Genomic DNA, 15,976 nt, shown 5'->3' on the forward strand with positions numbered 1-15,976 from the left:
GTTTAAGAAAACTTCCTATTCCACAGTTACTACAATTTTACCATTACTACATTCTAATAGTTACTACAATTTATTTATTTTTAATCTCTGGCACAGTGCCCAGGCATAGAAAAGAGAAGTTCAATACACATCTGTTGAATGGTTATTCATATGTTTATATGTGTTTGTCATACTTACAATTACAGTACATCAAATATTTTTACAGTTACAGTAAAATATTGTAACAATTTTTTTTTTTTTTTTTTTTTTTTGAGACGGAGTCTCGCTCTGTCGCCCAGGCTGGAGTGCAGTGGCCGGATCTCAGCTCACTGCAAGCTCCGCCTCCCGGGTTTACTCCATTCTCCTGCCTCAGCCTCCCAAGTAGCTGGGACTACAGGCGCCCGCCACCTCGCCCGGCTAGTTTTTTATGTATTTTTAGTAGAGACGGGGTTTCACCGTGTTTGCCAGGATGGTCTCGATCTCCTGACCTTGTGATCCGCCTGTCTCGGCCTCCCAAAGTGCTGGGATTACAGGCTTGAGCCACCGCGCCCGGCCAGTTGTAACTATTTTTAACTGAACGTTATCTTACAGACATTCTCCACGTGGTCTCCATCATTATCATGGTTGCTTATATTCAATTCAAGTAAACATAATTTATTTAACCATTTCCCTCAAATTAGACACTTAAGTTATATCTAATCAAGTATTATGTAAATTGCATTGAGTATTTTTGTACACAATTAAAACAATTCCTCTTGGATTACATTTGTAAGATGGAAACTCTCATAAGTAGGTAAAGGGTTAAGCATTTTGCACATTTCCTATTTTCAAAAAGGATGTGTGATACAATGTGGCACTAGTAACGTAGGAGTGTTGGAGTTTCACGGTGACTTAACAACACTGAGTAGTTTCACTTAAAAAGTCTTTTTGCTCACTCAATAGGTGTGAAATGTTACAGTGATGCTATTTTAACTTAAAATGAAACCTTAAAAATATGTTTTCTGACTGTATTTCTTTTTGTGTAAATTACTCCCGTCTCTTTTGTCTTATTATGCTGCTATCATATTAATTTCTTACAAATTTATACACATATGATATATAAAGATACTAACCCTTTACCTTCTGTAAAAGTTTTTCTAAGCCTGTTTTATGATTTTCTGTTATTTTATTCTATTGAAAAGAATCATGTATCTTTATGTAGTTGAATCTGTCCTTGTTTGCCTTTATAGTTTCTTTTATAACTTTGAAGCTGGAAACGTGATTCCTATTCAAGAGAGCTAATTAACAGTTCTATTTTCTTAAAGTGTTCCTATCATTTGATATTTTTGCACTCATTTACCTACAAACGTCACAAGCCTTTCTCTTCTTAAATAAGTAACTCCTAAGTACAGTATTCCAATGTAAGTCATCAAAGCTAAAAAGCAGCCATCAGAAACTTAATGAGGGAATTCATGATGTTAACCTGAAGACATTTTGTCACCCACATATTTTACAGACTCTTTAAAACTGGCTCAAACTTTGGCTGTGATTTTTCCTAAGAGATAACCTAAATGCTCCAAAGTCATCTAAGTTCCCATCCTGCCTACACTATATGAAAACCTAGAATCTTGGAGTCTTGCTCAAAATTAGACTGCATCCTGCTCACGCCCCAGAATTATGCCTAACCAGAGGACCTCTTCTTATTTAGCCAGTCTCTAAAGAATGTAATTGCTTCAGCTTTTGCCATTTAAGTAAACCCCAGTTACCTTCCCACCAGAGTGATATCAGGGTGAGATAGGGGCAGGTAAGACAGCTGGGAACCAGGTGGGATGGACCAGCTGATTGACAGGCTGCTGCTTTCAAGAGTCCAGGACATGCCAGGGCATGTGATCCCAGGAGCTTCCTGGTCCCCAGAGCAGGACCTCCCAGAACCTCTCAGGAGGCCCCAGAAAGGTGACTCCCAGGCTCAGCTCTGAATAGAGCCAGGGAACAATCAGAGATCTCAGGTGAAATGCAAACAGCTTCCTCTGCTTCCTGCCCCTTCATCTTCTTTCTAAAATGAACAGGGGTTAATTTTTTCATTTCACCTAGCCATCAGTATGGTGGCTGACCACCTTTATGCTTTATTGAGCATACTAAACGCCACACCCCACACCACTGCATTCATCTCAGTGGGGAACAAGATATGGAGAATGACACCAAGGACAGAGGACCCTGATCCAAGGCATGAGATGATTATTCCCATTCTCTTGCCACATATAGAGGATAAACAAAACATTTACTACATGCCAGAAAGATCAGTTAAATAAAATTTACCTTCCAAAGTAATGCATGCTAAATTTGCTTTGAACCCTAGGTTTACTGAGGGCAGGAATTCATTCTCAAAGTCTTCATAATGAATTAAAAACAGAATTTCAGCTGGATCTCTGAAGCAGGGAAGACATGTATTGATACTATTATTAACTTGGAACACTGAGCATTTAAAACTTTCCAAAGTGCTTTCTCATTTACCATCTCACTTGATTCCTGTCCCCATTCAACAAATGAGAAAAACTGAATTCCAAAGAGATTAAATCACTATGTGAAAGTCTCATATAGCCAATTAATAGTAGAACCAGGGTTCCTATCTGCTTGGCCTCAGGTCATTTGCACTTACAAGGAAGGAAAGAAAACCTAACGAGATCAGTCTGAAAAGTTCCTCTCTCAATCTTAGATCAAACAGATGAAACAACGCTAAGGAGTAGAACAAAACCAGCAGTTCCACCCATGTGTGCCACAGACCTTGCCAAAGCTGCCTTTGCCCAACACCTTGATGAAGTTGAACTCATCCAGGCCCAGGCGCTTGGCCTGGCCTTGCCGAACTTCGCCGTTCTCCCCAGGGCTCAGCTGGCCATCAGGAGATGATGCCGACCGGTGCTCCTCCCCTCGGTTGTCAAATGACAAGGCTTTCCGAATGTTGTTCTCAAGTTCTTTTATTTCTAGGGCCAAGGGGAACAAGAAATTGCATTAGTGCATACCTCATAAGCTGTTCCATTAGGACTCAACACTCAGACTTTCCCCTGTAAGCTCTCAGTCCTCTTTCTGGTTCTTCATAACAACAGATCCAGTGTGGCATCCCTTTGTATGTTCCCTCATCTGTTCACCATATTCTCGTTGGCACCCAATGCGCAGCAGAGCCTAGGTATGCAAAGAGGAGGAGGACACAGTCCCTTCCCTGCCCTTGTAAACTCCAGATTACACTGGACCTGGCCGTCTCTCTGAAAGCCCCCTTTGGCTAGTAGCCTATTCCATTGTTCTAGGTGCAGCACACAAATCTGGGCCCTCTCTAGAATTCTGCAGAGTCATAGGTATCCTTCAAGTTTCCTTTGAAGATGAGAACAACGAATCAGGAACTGTCATCACAGTAATCATTGGTGATATAATTATTTCAATAACCGAGCCATCAGAATGGTGGCTGATCACTGAAAGTGGAAATCTTCACACCTTCTAAAAGCCTTTACTCAGCCTTGTTGCCGGGTTTCTTCTAAATACCCATCTCACACAAGGTTATCTAACAAAACGAGCAATGGGCTTATTATTAACAACAGAATTGCTTTCCCAAGTGACATGTTGCAAACTTATCTCCAATGGGGCGGGAATTTCTCAGTAAAACTTCTCAACTATGAGACAGTCTTGTGCCCTACTCTAGAGCTTGTGACTTGAATTACCTGGGGGAGATAATGCTGGATGATCCTCTGACCTTTTCTATTTGAAGAAGCTTTACTGTTAGCAACTCATTCATCAAGACACGCAGTCTTTTGTGTGGAAATGGGCGTCTTGAGCATAATCCGATTTTAAATGATGCTTGTGAATAACGGATTACAGAAGGCGAACACAGCCTATTAGCCCTTGGGAATCAGAATTAGGCATGAGTGACAGAAAGAGATCTTCAGCTTCTTTTCAGGAGGACAGAGTCCCATAAGGGCTCACTCAAGGAATCCAGAGATCTTTCCTAGATCTGGAGTTTGGCTCCTCTGAGATGTGTTGGGGAGGGTGAAGTGGGGGAAAGCTGCTAAGTCTGCAGACCCTCCCCTTGCCAATTCAGCAGTTATCTGCCTATCACTTAGCTTGACTAAGTAACTTTTAATCTCACCATAGAGCTAAAAGCCTCAGTTATTAAATGAATTTTGGAAAGCAGAACATAGTTGTTTAGGGACACCAAAGCTTGAAGAAAAAGTTTTTCTATTTATTCTTACAAGGGAAGAAAAATAAACTATGTCTGATTTCTGTTGTGTAATAATGTCACTCAGAGGGACATCTGTGCTCACATCACTACTGGGAAATCCTGGCCCCTCTGTCAAGTGGGATGAGCAGAGGCCCTGGGGAGCACTGCAACCTGCTACTGTACCCATCCAATGACAGAGCTCAGAGCCAGAGAGCATGCGGGGCAGGAGCCAGGCCTAGAAACCCTGGTCTCTGAACTCTTACTTGGGCTCTCTTTCCCATATGACCCTGTCTCCCTGAAGCTCCCAAAGGGGATCTCAGTCTCAGAAAGGAACACGTGAAAACCCCCAAACTGGTCTGGGAAAATAGCTACAAGTTCTGCAGCCCCAGAGTACTGTCAGGCTGCTTATGAATGCTTCAAATCTCATTTGGAATGAGGTAGAGTGTAAAGACACAGAAAGTTAATTGGAGTAGCATGAAGAGGGACTGAGACCAATTATTTTGTGGCCTCATGGCTGGCGCATGACCCCAAAGCTCTTTTTATTTACTCCTGGGTAAGAAGGTCTGGGTCATGGTGGTGACCTCCAAGGAAGGTTTGATGGCAGGGTTTCTGAGAGTGGGTCCCTCAGCCAGCATGGGTACAGTCTTGCCCTTACCACTGACTTATCTCCAAACCTTGACAACACTCTGACCTTCCACTTCCCACGCGCTAACCTGGGGGACAGTAATGAAGCACCACCATAGAGTGGGTGTGGGCATAAAATTAGGATAATGAATACAAAAGGGGATATAGAACACCAAGGCACCATTGTCAGGCTGGGTTGGGTATTCCTGTTCTGCAGATGCATATGTCCCTTGCCAGTCATATCTGGTAATGGTCACCAGAGTAGGAGGTTTTGCAAGTGTAAGTCCCTCTTCAGCCTCAGCATTCTCAGATGGCTGCAGAATTATTATTGTGCAAATTATGTCCACAGAACTTATTGTCTGAAGCATATTCAGACAGAAGGAGCTATCTGGAGCTATAGAGGGGAATCAGGCCTGGGACTGGCCTCCTTCCCACTTCTTTTCTCAGTCTCTCCTCTAGCTTCATCTTTCTATCCCCATCCACTCAAAGGCCAGGATGGAAGACATCTTCCCTCACCCAGCCCCAAACTCAAGCTGATCTCAGGTTTTGGGTATGATGATGGGGAAAGGAATGTCAAACTCAACTCAAGGGAGTGGCGCTGACAGGTCGAGGGCCAGGCAAGAGCTTTAAGAGAGGGAGCTGTACCCTTCTCTCTCTAGTACCCTTGGAACCAGGGACAGAGGCAAGGGAAAACAGAGAACCATAACATCATACACTTGCTCTCCTCTCACCCTGGCCTGGAAGGAATTTAAAGCCGATATGGCCATGGAATGCCCAGCCCTCAAGAAGGTCTTATAGAATGAAAGAACTATTAAATCAACAGGCAAAGGGTGTTTGAAAACCCGCCAAGGCTGCTAGCTATTTCAGCTAACAAGCTCACTCTTGGTTAAAGAGGCCTCAGAGCTCCTTGGTCCATCCAATGGCAGAACTCAGAGGTCAGGAAGCAAATCTGAGGGTCTCACCCTGGTCACAAGGGGAGGTGGGTGCTGACTTGGATCGATCTTCCTCAGATGGTGAGCTTCCAGAAGCAGGTTGCGGGGACTCGGCACCAGCAATGAGCTAGAGAGGAGAGAAAGCAGGGACAGAGGCATCAGAAGGGAGGTTGAGAGTTTTCTGATGTCAAAAGCATCAAGATGCCATACAAGAGCCGTGAGAGTTCCCAGAGTAGCGGGAACTCAGTAGATCTCTGTCCTCTTGCAGCCATAACTGAAGTAGACAAAATGAAGTTGGATCTCTCTGTGACTTCTGACCAGAGCAAGAACCACAAAAGGAATTTCAATGCACCTTCCCATGTTCACAGAAGGATGATGCCTTCCCCTCGTTCCAAAGAGCTGAGACAGAGGTACAATGTTTGATCCAACCCCATCCAAAAGGATGAAGTACTTCGGGTTGTGCGAGGACACTATAAAGGTCAGCAAATTGGAAAAGTAGTCCAGGTTTACAGGAAGAAATACATCATCTACATTGAATGGGTACAGCAGGAAAAGACTAATGTACAACTATCCATGTAGGCATCTACCCCAGCAAGCTAAAGCTGGACAAAGACTGCAAAGAGATCCTTGAACGGAAAGCCACATCTCACCATGTAGGAAAGGAGAAGGGCAAATACAACGAAAAAACAATTGAGATGATTCAGGTATAAATCTTACATACAACTTTCATTAAAAACTGCTAAAATGAAAAAAAAAAGAGAGAGAGAGAGAGAGAGAGTTCCTAGTACCCAGTGGCACCTGCTGAATTGATATTCTGAAAGCACAGACTCAAGTTTTCATTTGCCAATTAAAGGGAAGAAAACAAGAGACTTCAGTTTGTTCACTTTTTATTCTACCCAAATACAATTGACCTTTCTAAGCAAAGCTCAACCCCATGTCTTCCATAAAGCCCCCCTCCAACTATCCAAGCAATGCAAGTTATCTCACATAAAGCAATGTGATACTTGTCTCTAACACCTGTTTGGCACTTATTAATTATCTTATTCAGCTTTCTATAGTTAGCACCTTTGTATGTATATTGTGAGGGGTTCTCTGCTTAAGCAGACTATAGGATATTTGAAGGTAAGACTCTGTCCGGCACTTTTAATGCCCCTAGTGACTTATACAAAGTAAGAAACATAATAGATGCTCAATAAATATTTTCATATATATTGATATTTTTTGGCAAATTTTAATAGAACACCTCTAGTGAGGTTTGTTCCTTGGCATAGATGCTGGCATATCCCACTTTGAGTCTCCATTAACATCAGTGGCTTAGACTCAAAGATCACAAACACTTCTGCTCCCTTTTAGTACTTACTCTTGGTCTACCCACTGTGCACACACATCCTTTCTGGATGATGGACTAGTTGCAAGGGGCAACACGAGGGCTACCAAAGCACCAGAAAGTCTGATATTCCTGCAAAGAGGCCTTGAAGCTTCAGACCAAGGGCGCTTCTCTCCCATCCTCTCATAGTGACTTCAGTTACAACTTAGTTTTTCCAATTTTTGCATCAGAAGCATCCCAGCAATACAAATATCAGGACTACAGTCCATCAGCCTTCTACCCTGCCCCTTCTTGAATTTCTCCATGTTGGCTTCTTACCTGTTAGTTCTTCCAAATCCAAGACAAGGCAGACAATGCCTCACAGCTGGCATGATAGCCCATGTAAATATAGGGCAAAGAGAGCTGGTACTGAGCTTTCTTTTAAATGTTTCATGACAAAGATTCTGTCTTAATTTACTTCTAGACAAGAATAAAAGCCACGTCTCCTGAAAAGGGCTCTCTCTAGAGCTTTTAAATGTGTCTGCATAACACTGTCATCACAGAGTGTTTGCTCAGCTCGCCTCTTCAGCAGGGCCCTAGCATTCTCAGGTACTGATATTCTGCTTGCCATTCCAGCGCCTTGGGTCAACAACTGAAGTCCTGTTTCCACCAATGGGATTTACAAAGCCGAGAAGAGCCACCAAAAGCACAAAGTCTCGGTTATCTCAACCAGGGAGAAGAGAATTTCTTCTGCAACCCTTGCAAAACAGCTCTGCTTATTGAGAAAACAGAGTAGAAGGAGAAGTTTAAGAAAATAAGAACACTTCAACCTTTCCTATACAAGAGAAGCCACATGGAAGAGCCATGGGTAGCTTCTAACATGACAAGATGACCAGGAAATGCAGGAAATGCCTTTAGAAGACATTTCAGGGCAAAATTCAGGGAGACTATTTAGTTGTCAAGATTGCAGAGGTACCTAGAGTCAGACTTGCTTTTCTAGCAGGGGGCTTGAGGATGTTTGCCACTGGGCAATGAGGGCCACTCCCCACTGCACCCCTCACTCAGATTTTCTGCCCCGTTAACATGGTTCTAATTATCTCATAACTTACTTTTCAAAGACATCTTAAATTTTCTAGGCTAGGAGCCAGGGCTAAAGAAGAGCCTACAAACGAAATGCTACAGATGCCTTTCCCTCTGTTTACATCTGTGGGTCCTGACTTACCAAAATAACATTTTGGCAAATGGATCTCTTCTTACTGATATTTAGAATGTCACAGAGATAGAGACAGTTTTGGTCTCCAAAGAAAGGCCCAGATGTTTCGTGTCGCGAGACATTAACAATATTCCCTGGGCAGCTCAGTGCTGGTACGATCACAAATCATCTTGGCTTCCTCCCTAGAAAAGAATGTGGTTCCAGTTCTTCATCCATTTATCTTCATTATAATGATACCAAGGGTGAAGTTCAGACACTAACATTGCTTTCATGCCAGCTCTGGAAGCAGATAAGTCCATTTCCTTGTATAGAGTTGTTAAGCTTTTTCTAGAAGGAATTTCAAATTCCTCATCTCAAAGTTTATGTTTGTCTGGCAAACTAACCCTTGAGGCTTGCTTTGTTTTCACTTCACTTTTGGAGCTGAAGAAGACAGTTACCTGCCTGGCTTCTATCTCTGTTTTTTGCTTGAAACACTTGCAGTTTTGAGTAAAATACCTCAAACCCAGGAATCTTATTACCTCAACTCCAGAGCACCCTCTGGAAGCCAGCACAGAAATGCCAGCCTGAAAAGGGCTCCAGAAACACCGCCAAACAGCCAGTTACCTTTTTCCTCCTCTGGCCGCTGTTGGTGATTTTGTCTGGGGTAACGCCCAGGTCAGCCAGCACTTTGGCGATTCCTCTGGCATCCACTCCACAGTTGGGAGCCACGTTGGTCTCACATCGACGGTGAACATTCATTTTGCAGACTGTAAGGAGACATGGAGAAAAGACAGATAAGTATTCATGGCCTAAGATGTTACTTCTTTCCTTTGAGATTGTATTATATGTTCATGAAGTATTACATGTTCATTTAAGATATAATTTGGAAAATATAGAAAAAAATATATATATATAAGTCTTACATCATACAGAACCAAAATCATTCATTAAACTACCTTGCAGAGATAGCCACTGTTTCTAGTACTTCCTTCCAGCCATCCTTTCTATGTATATGAAATATGGATAAGTAAGTAAATCTCACATTTATATTTCTTTCCAGGGAGTGGACACTGACTCTAGAAGAAATTAATTCCTTTCTCTGAAAAAAGCTAATTTGAATTCTGGACCCAAATAGGTCATGTGTATACAGTCTACTCCATTACTTGATTAAAATGTTGGAACATTACTGACAGAAGAATAACCAGTGGTTGGACTTCTAAGGCCCCTTTCAAATCTACAGTCTGAATTCAATGAATTCCTTTGTGTTTCCCTCTTAACTTAGTTGTCCTTGGTGTAGGACATCAAAGGTGAAAATAACCTGCTCATTTTCAGTCTGGCACTTAAGGAGCCTAGAAGTCAGCAGCACTCAATTCTAACAAGCAAAATGCTGAACGAACTACAAAATCAACAGCTCTTCCGAGATCCACCAAGTGAAGTGAAGTCCTAGAGCAAACTGAAACTGCTGCTCCCAAAATTAGACAGCCAGCCAGGCGAATACAGAGAATCACAACTTACTGAAGCAGAAATCTCTATAAGAACAATGCTGGGGTAGAAAAACTGTAACTGTAACTGACAAACGGGGGGCTCAGAGCAGACAAACCTGAGAGTCAAAAACTCTAAGGGGGACCCAGTCATTGAGTTGATAGACCTTTGTATGTTCAGTTGAGAGTTGTGCTCTTTAGGAGCTCAACTAGATTCTCATAGTAAATATGGAGAAAATCTCATGATTTTGGTGTGGGGGTTGGGGGTGGGGAACATGGGGAGAGAGCTATTTTTTTAAATAGGCCAGAGCACTCTGCTCTTCTTAACGAGGATTTCTCTTAGGAGAAACTATTTTATCAGAGCTTAAACGACTGAGGTTTTATCAGACCCTGACTGATCTGGGGGCAAGGAAATCCCCAACTCCAGCCCACTCTAGCCATCCTGTTCTGTCTAAGGCCAGGGGAGGACTGAACAGCACTTGTGAGGTTCACAGTTCAAAGGCACAAATTCATGAAAAGACCTAATCACAGGTCTATATAATACTTTCCCTCCCTCCACACCTCACTCACATTACTCACAGCCTATTTACTGGCAGTTCCTTTTACCCAGTACATAATGTCTGGCAAGCAAAATTGTAAGGCATCCTAAAAGGCAAAACAAACAAAAACAACAACAACAACAAAGCCCAGTTTGAAGTGACAAGGCAAACATCAGAACTAGACTCAGATACAGCAGGGACGCAGGAATTATCAGACTGGGAATTTAAAACAACTGTGATTAATATGCTAAGGGTTCTAATGGATAATGTCCACAGCATGTGAGAACAAATGGGTAATATAAGCAGAGAGACAGAAATGCCAAGAAAGAATCAGAAGAACTGCTAGAGATCAAAAACACTAACAGAATGAAGAAAGCTTCTGACGGGCTTGTTAGTAGTCTAGACATGGCTGAAGAAACAATATCTGAGCTTCAGGATATACCTATAGCAGCTTCAAAAATGAAAAAATAAAGAGAACAAAGACTGGAAAAAATATCCAAGGATTGGGTGAAACTACAAAAAGTGTAACATATGCATAAAGAGACTACCACTACAAGGAGAAAGAGAAAGGAACAGAACAAAATATTAATATTTGATACAATGAGGACAGAATTTCCCAGAATTAACGTCAGACACCAAACCAAACCACAGCTCCAGGAAGCTTGAAGAACGTCACACAGGATAAATGCCACAAACAAACAAAAAACAAAACAAAAAAACTATACCTAGGCATATAATTTCTAAACTACAGAAAATCAGTGATTTAAAAAATGCTGAAAGACGTCAAAGGAAAAAAAAAAAGTCTTACCTATAAAGGAGAAAAAATAAGAATTACTTCCAACCTCTCCTCAGAAACCATGCTAGCAGGAAGAGAATGAAGTTAAACATTCAAAATGTTGAGATAAAAACCCCACCGATCTAGAATCCTCTACCCTGCAATATTATCCTTCAAAAGTGAAGGAGAACTTAAAACTTCCTCAGACAAACAAAAATTGAAGGAATTTATGGGCAGTGATCTGCCTTGTAAATGTTAAAAGTAGTTCTTCAGAGAGAAGACAAATGATACAGCTCAGAAAGTTGGATCTACAAGAGAAAGAGCAGGTAAAGAAAGGTGAAGAAATAAGTGGAGGTAAAATAAAAACTTTTATTTTTATTCTTAATTAATTTAACAGCTAATAGTTTGCCCAAAATCATAATATTAACAATGTGCTGATTATGTGTAATTATAGTGTTTACATATATGCTAGGTATGCTTATGTGTAAGTGAAATAAATTATAGTAATGAGACAAGGATGGCAGGGAGGAATTAGGATAATTTTGTTATTATAAGGTACTTGTGCTGTCATGAAGCAGCACAATATTATTTGAAAGTAGATTTGGATTAGTCATAAATGCATACTGCAAACTCTACAGCAAGCACTAAAAAAAGTAAAAAAAAAAAAAAGCATAATTGATATGCTAAGAAAGAAGAGAAATAGAATAGGATCATATTAAATGCTCAATTAAAACCACAAAAGGCAGCAAATGAGTGGAAGACAAACATAGAAACAAAGAACAAGGGCAACAAATAGAAAACAGTACCAAGTATAGTAGATATTAACACAACAACATTAATAATCAATAATCATTGACCTCAAATATCAATGGTCTAAATATACCAATTAAAAGACAAATTGTTAGAGTGGATCAAAAAAACCCAAGACACAACTAACTGTATGTTGTTCACAAGAAACCCACCTTAAAGACACATACAGACTAAAAGGAAAGACATAGAGTAAGATATACCATGCTAACACTAATCCCAAAAAAGCAGAAATAGCAAAATTAATTTGAGACCCAGCAGACTTCAGAGCAAGGAAAGTTATTAGGGATAAAAAGGTCAATTCTCAAAAAAGATGTAATTTTTAACGTGTATGTATCTAAAAACAGAGCATCAAAATAAGTGAGGCAATAATTGATGGAACTACAAGGAGAAACAGATGCTGCTGCTATTATAGTTGGAGACTGCAACACTCCTTTATTCAAAAATAAACAGATCTAGCAGGCAGCATATCAGAACATAGTTGAATCAACAGCAACATTAATCAACTGAATATAACTGACATCCATCAACAACTTCATTCAGTGACAGAATACACATTCTTCTCAAGACATGAAGCAATCATCAAGAAAGACCACATTTTGGGCCATAAGACACACCTTAACAAATTTAAAAGAATGGAAATCATACAATGTCGGCTTTCAGACCACAATGGAATTAACCTGGAAATCAATAACAGAAAGATAGTTCAAAAATTCCAAAATACTTGGAGATTAAACACATTGCTAAACAGCATATGACTGAGAAAAGAAATCTAAAGATAAATTTTAAAATATTTTGAATTAATGAAAATACAACTTATCTGCCGGGCATGGAGGCTCATGCCTGTAATCCCAGCACTTTGGGAGGCCAAAGCAGTCAGATCACTTTAGGTCAGGAGTTTGAGACCAGCCTGGCCAACATGGCAAAACCCCATCTCTACTAAAAATACAAAAATGAGCCAGGTGTGGTGGTGCATGCCTGCAATCCCAGCTATTTGGGAGGCTGAGGCAGGAGAATTGCTTGAACTCGGGAGGTAGAGGTTATAGTGAGCCAAGATCGTACCACTGCACTTCAGCCTGGGTGACAGAGTGACACTCTGTCTCAAAAAAATAAATAAAATAAAATACAACTTATCAAAATTAGTGGGATACAGCAAAAGCAGTGCTTCAAGGGAAGTACTTCAAAGGAAGTTTGAATGCATACATTAGGAAAAAGATTCTAAAAATCAATAATCTAAGCCTCTCTCTTAGCAAACTAGAAAAAGGAGACCAAAGTAGCTTACTTAAATCCAAAGTAAGCAGGAGAAAAGAAATAATAAGAATTAGAGCAAAAATCAATTGAATTAAAAACATAAAATCAATAGAGAAAAATCAACAACAAAAAGCTGGTTCTTTGAAAAGAACGATAGACTCAATAAGCCTCTAGTAATGCTAGTGAGAAAGAGAGAGAGAGAGAAGACACAAAGTATTAATATCAGAAATGAAAGAGAGGACATCATTATGGACCCCATGGGCATTAAAAGAATAAAGGAGTATTATAAAGAATATTATGCCTACACATTTGATAATCCACACAAAATGAGACTAATTCCTTAAAATACACAATCTGCCAAAACTTACACACGAAGACATATACAATAAATAGGCTTATCTTGTAAAGCAATAGAATCAATCATTAATAACCTTTCAAAACAGAAAGTACTAGGCCCAAATGGTGAATTCTACCAAACACTTAAGGAAGAAATTATATCAATTCTCTATAATCTCTTCTAGAAGAAAGAAACAGAGGTAGTATATCCTAACTCATTTTATGAGGCCACCATTACCATAATATCAAAGCAAAGATATTATTTTAAAAACTACAGACCAATAGCTTTTATGAATATGAATGCAAAATCTTCAACAACAATCAGCAAATTGAATCCAACAATTTATAAAGAGAATTATACATCATGACCAAGTAGGATTTATCCCAGGCAAGCAAGGCTGGTTCAACATCTGAAAAATCAACTAATGTAACCAATTATGTCAATAGACTAAAGAAAGAAAAAAATCAAATAGTTCTAACAATAGATGTAGACAAAGCATTTGACAAAATCCAAATTTATTTATGATAAAATATCTCAGCAACCAAGGAATAGAAGGAGATTTCCTCAACTTAATGAACATCAACAAAACCCCTATAGCCAATATCATACTAAGATCAGGAACACAAAAAGGATGTTCCCTCTCACCACTCCTTTTCAACCCTATACTGGAAGTTCTAACTAATGCAGTAAGACAAGAAAAAGAAATAAAAAGTATACTGATTGGAAAGGAAGAAATAAAACTATAAAACTATCTTTGTTTGTCAATGATATGACTGTCTATGTAGAAAATCCAAAAGAATCAACAAAAAACTCCTGGAACCAATAATGATTATAGCCAGATTGAAGAATACAAAGTTAATATACAAAAGTCAATTGTTTTCCTATACACCAGCAATGAACAAATGGAATTTAAAAATAAAAAAATACCATCTATGTTATCATTCCCCTAAATGAAATATTTACATATAAATCTAACAAAATATGTACAAGATCTATATGAGTAGAACTACAAAACCCTTGTGAAAGAAATGAAGAACTAAATACATATAAAGATATACCATATTCATGGATAGAAAGGCTCAGTATTTGTCAAGATGTCTTTCCAAACTCGATCTATATATTCAAAGCAACCTTAATCAAAATCCCAGCAAGTTATTTATGGATATCGACAAACTCATTCTAAAGTTTACATGGAGAAGCAAAAGACCGAGGCAAAAGACTAACACAATATTGAAGAAAAAGAACAAGTCAGAAGACTGACACTACCCAATTTCAAGACTTACTATAAAGCTGAAGTAATCAAGACAATGTGGGATTGGCAAAACATCAATGGAACAGACAAATAGATCAAAGCAACAGAACAGAGAGCCCAGAGCAGACCCGCGCAAACACAGCCAACTGATCTTTGACAAAAGGGCAAAGGCAATAAAATGGAGCAAAGATAGTTTTCAACAAATGGTGCTAGAAAAACTAGACATGCAAAACAGTGAATCTAGACACAAACCTTACAATCTTCACAAAAATGAATCCAAAATTGACTGTAGACCTAAATGCAAAAGGTAAAACTATGAAAGTCCTTGAAGATAATATAGAAGAAAATATAGGTAACCTTGGCTACAGAGATAACTTTCTTGATGCAACACCATGATGAATGGACATGATCTATGAAAGAAATAACTGATAAGCTGAACTTCATTAAAACAAAAAACTTTTGCTCTGTCCCCCACCTCCCCAAACCAAAACAAACAAACAAAACCAAACCAAACACTGCCAATAGAATAAGAAAAGTAACAGACTGGGAGAAAATATTTACAAAACACATATATGATAATATATGCCTATAATATCCAATATAGGCAACAAACTCTTAAACTCAACAATAACAAAAGGAATAACCCAATGGGCAAAAAGACTTGAGCATGCACCTCGCCAAAGAAGATATTCAGATGGTAAATAAGCATATGAGAAGATGCTCCACATCACATGTCTTAGGAAATTACAAATTAAAACAATAAGATACCACTACACACCTATTAAAATAGCCAAAATACAAAACACTGATAACACCCAATGCTATTTGGGATATGAAGCAACAGGAACTTTTTATTCATTGCTGGTGGGAATGCACAGTGGTCTAGCCACTTTGGGAGACAGTTTGGCAGTTTCTTACAAAACTAAATATATCGTTACCATAAGATCCAGCAATTATATTACTGATATTTAACCAAATGAGGTGAAGAGTTATGTTCATATAAAAACCTGCACATGGATGTTTATAGCAGTTGTATTCATAATTGCCAAAACTTGAAAGCAAGCAAAATGTCCTTCAGTAGGTGAACGGATAAACTGTGGTATATCCAGACACTGAAATGTTATCCAGCCTTAAAAAGAACTGTTATCAACTGTGAAAAGACATAGCAGAACATTAAATGCATATTGCTAAGTGAAAGATGCCAATCTGAAAAGGCTACCCACTGTATCATTCCAACTTTAGGACATTCTGGAAAAGGTAAAACTATGAAAATGGTAAAAAGATTAGTGGTTACCAGGGGTTAGGAGAGAGGGAGGGA

At 39.4% G+C, this 15,976-nt stretch overlaps 1 protein-coding gene and 1 pseudogene across 3 annotated transcripts in view; one reads left to right on the forward strand and one right to left on the reverse strand.

The window, feature by feature from the left end:
• PRKCE (protein kinase C epsilon) overlaps nucleotides 1-15,976 on the reverse strand; it is a 538,158-nt gene that overhangs the window by 178,956 nt on the left and 343,226 nt on the right. For all 3 annotated transcript variants that reach the window (XM_077958601.1, XM_028831616.2, NM_001257741.1), the window contains 3 exon segments: nucleotides 8,841-8,983; nucleotides 5,749-5,845; nucleotides 2,740-2,936 (listed from right to left, as the gene is read on the reverse strand). In XM_077958601.1, coding sequence (XP_077814727.1) covers nucleotides 2,740-2,936; nucleotides 5,749-5,845; nucleotides 8,841-8,983 — 437 coding nt within the window.
• On the forward strand, nucleotides 6,007-6,428 carry LOC106992929 (large ribosomal subunit protein uL24 pseudogene; annotated as a pseudogene).

This window comes from Macaca mulatta, chromosome 13, assembly GCF_049350105.2.
Source record: "Macaca mulatta isolate MMU2019108-1 chromosome 13, T2T-MMU8v2.0, whole genome shotgun sequence".
In the NCBI taxonomy this organism is placed as follows: domain Eukaryota; kingdom Metazoa; phylum Chordata; class Mammalia; order Primates; family Cercopithecidae; genus Macaca; species Macaca mulatta.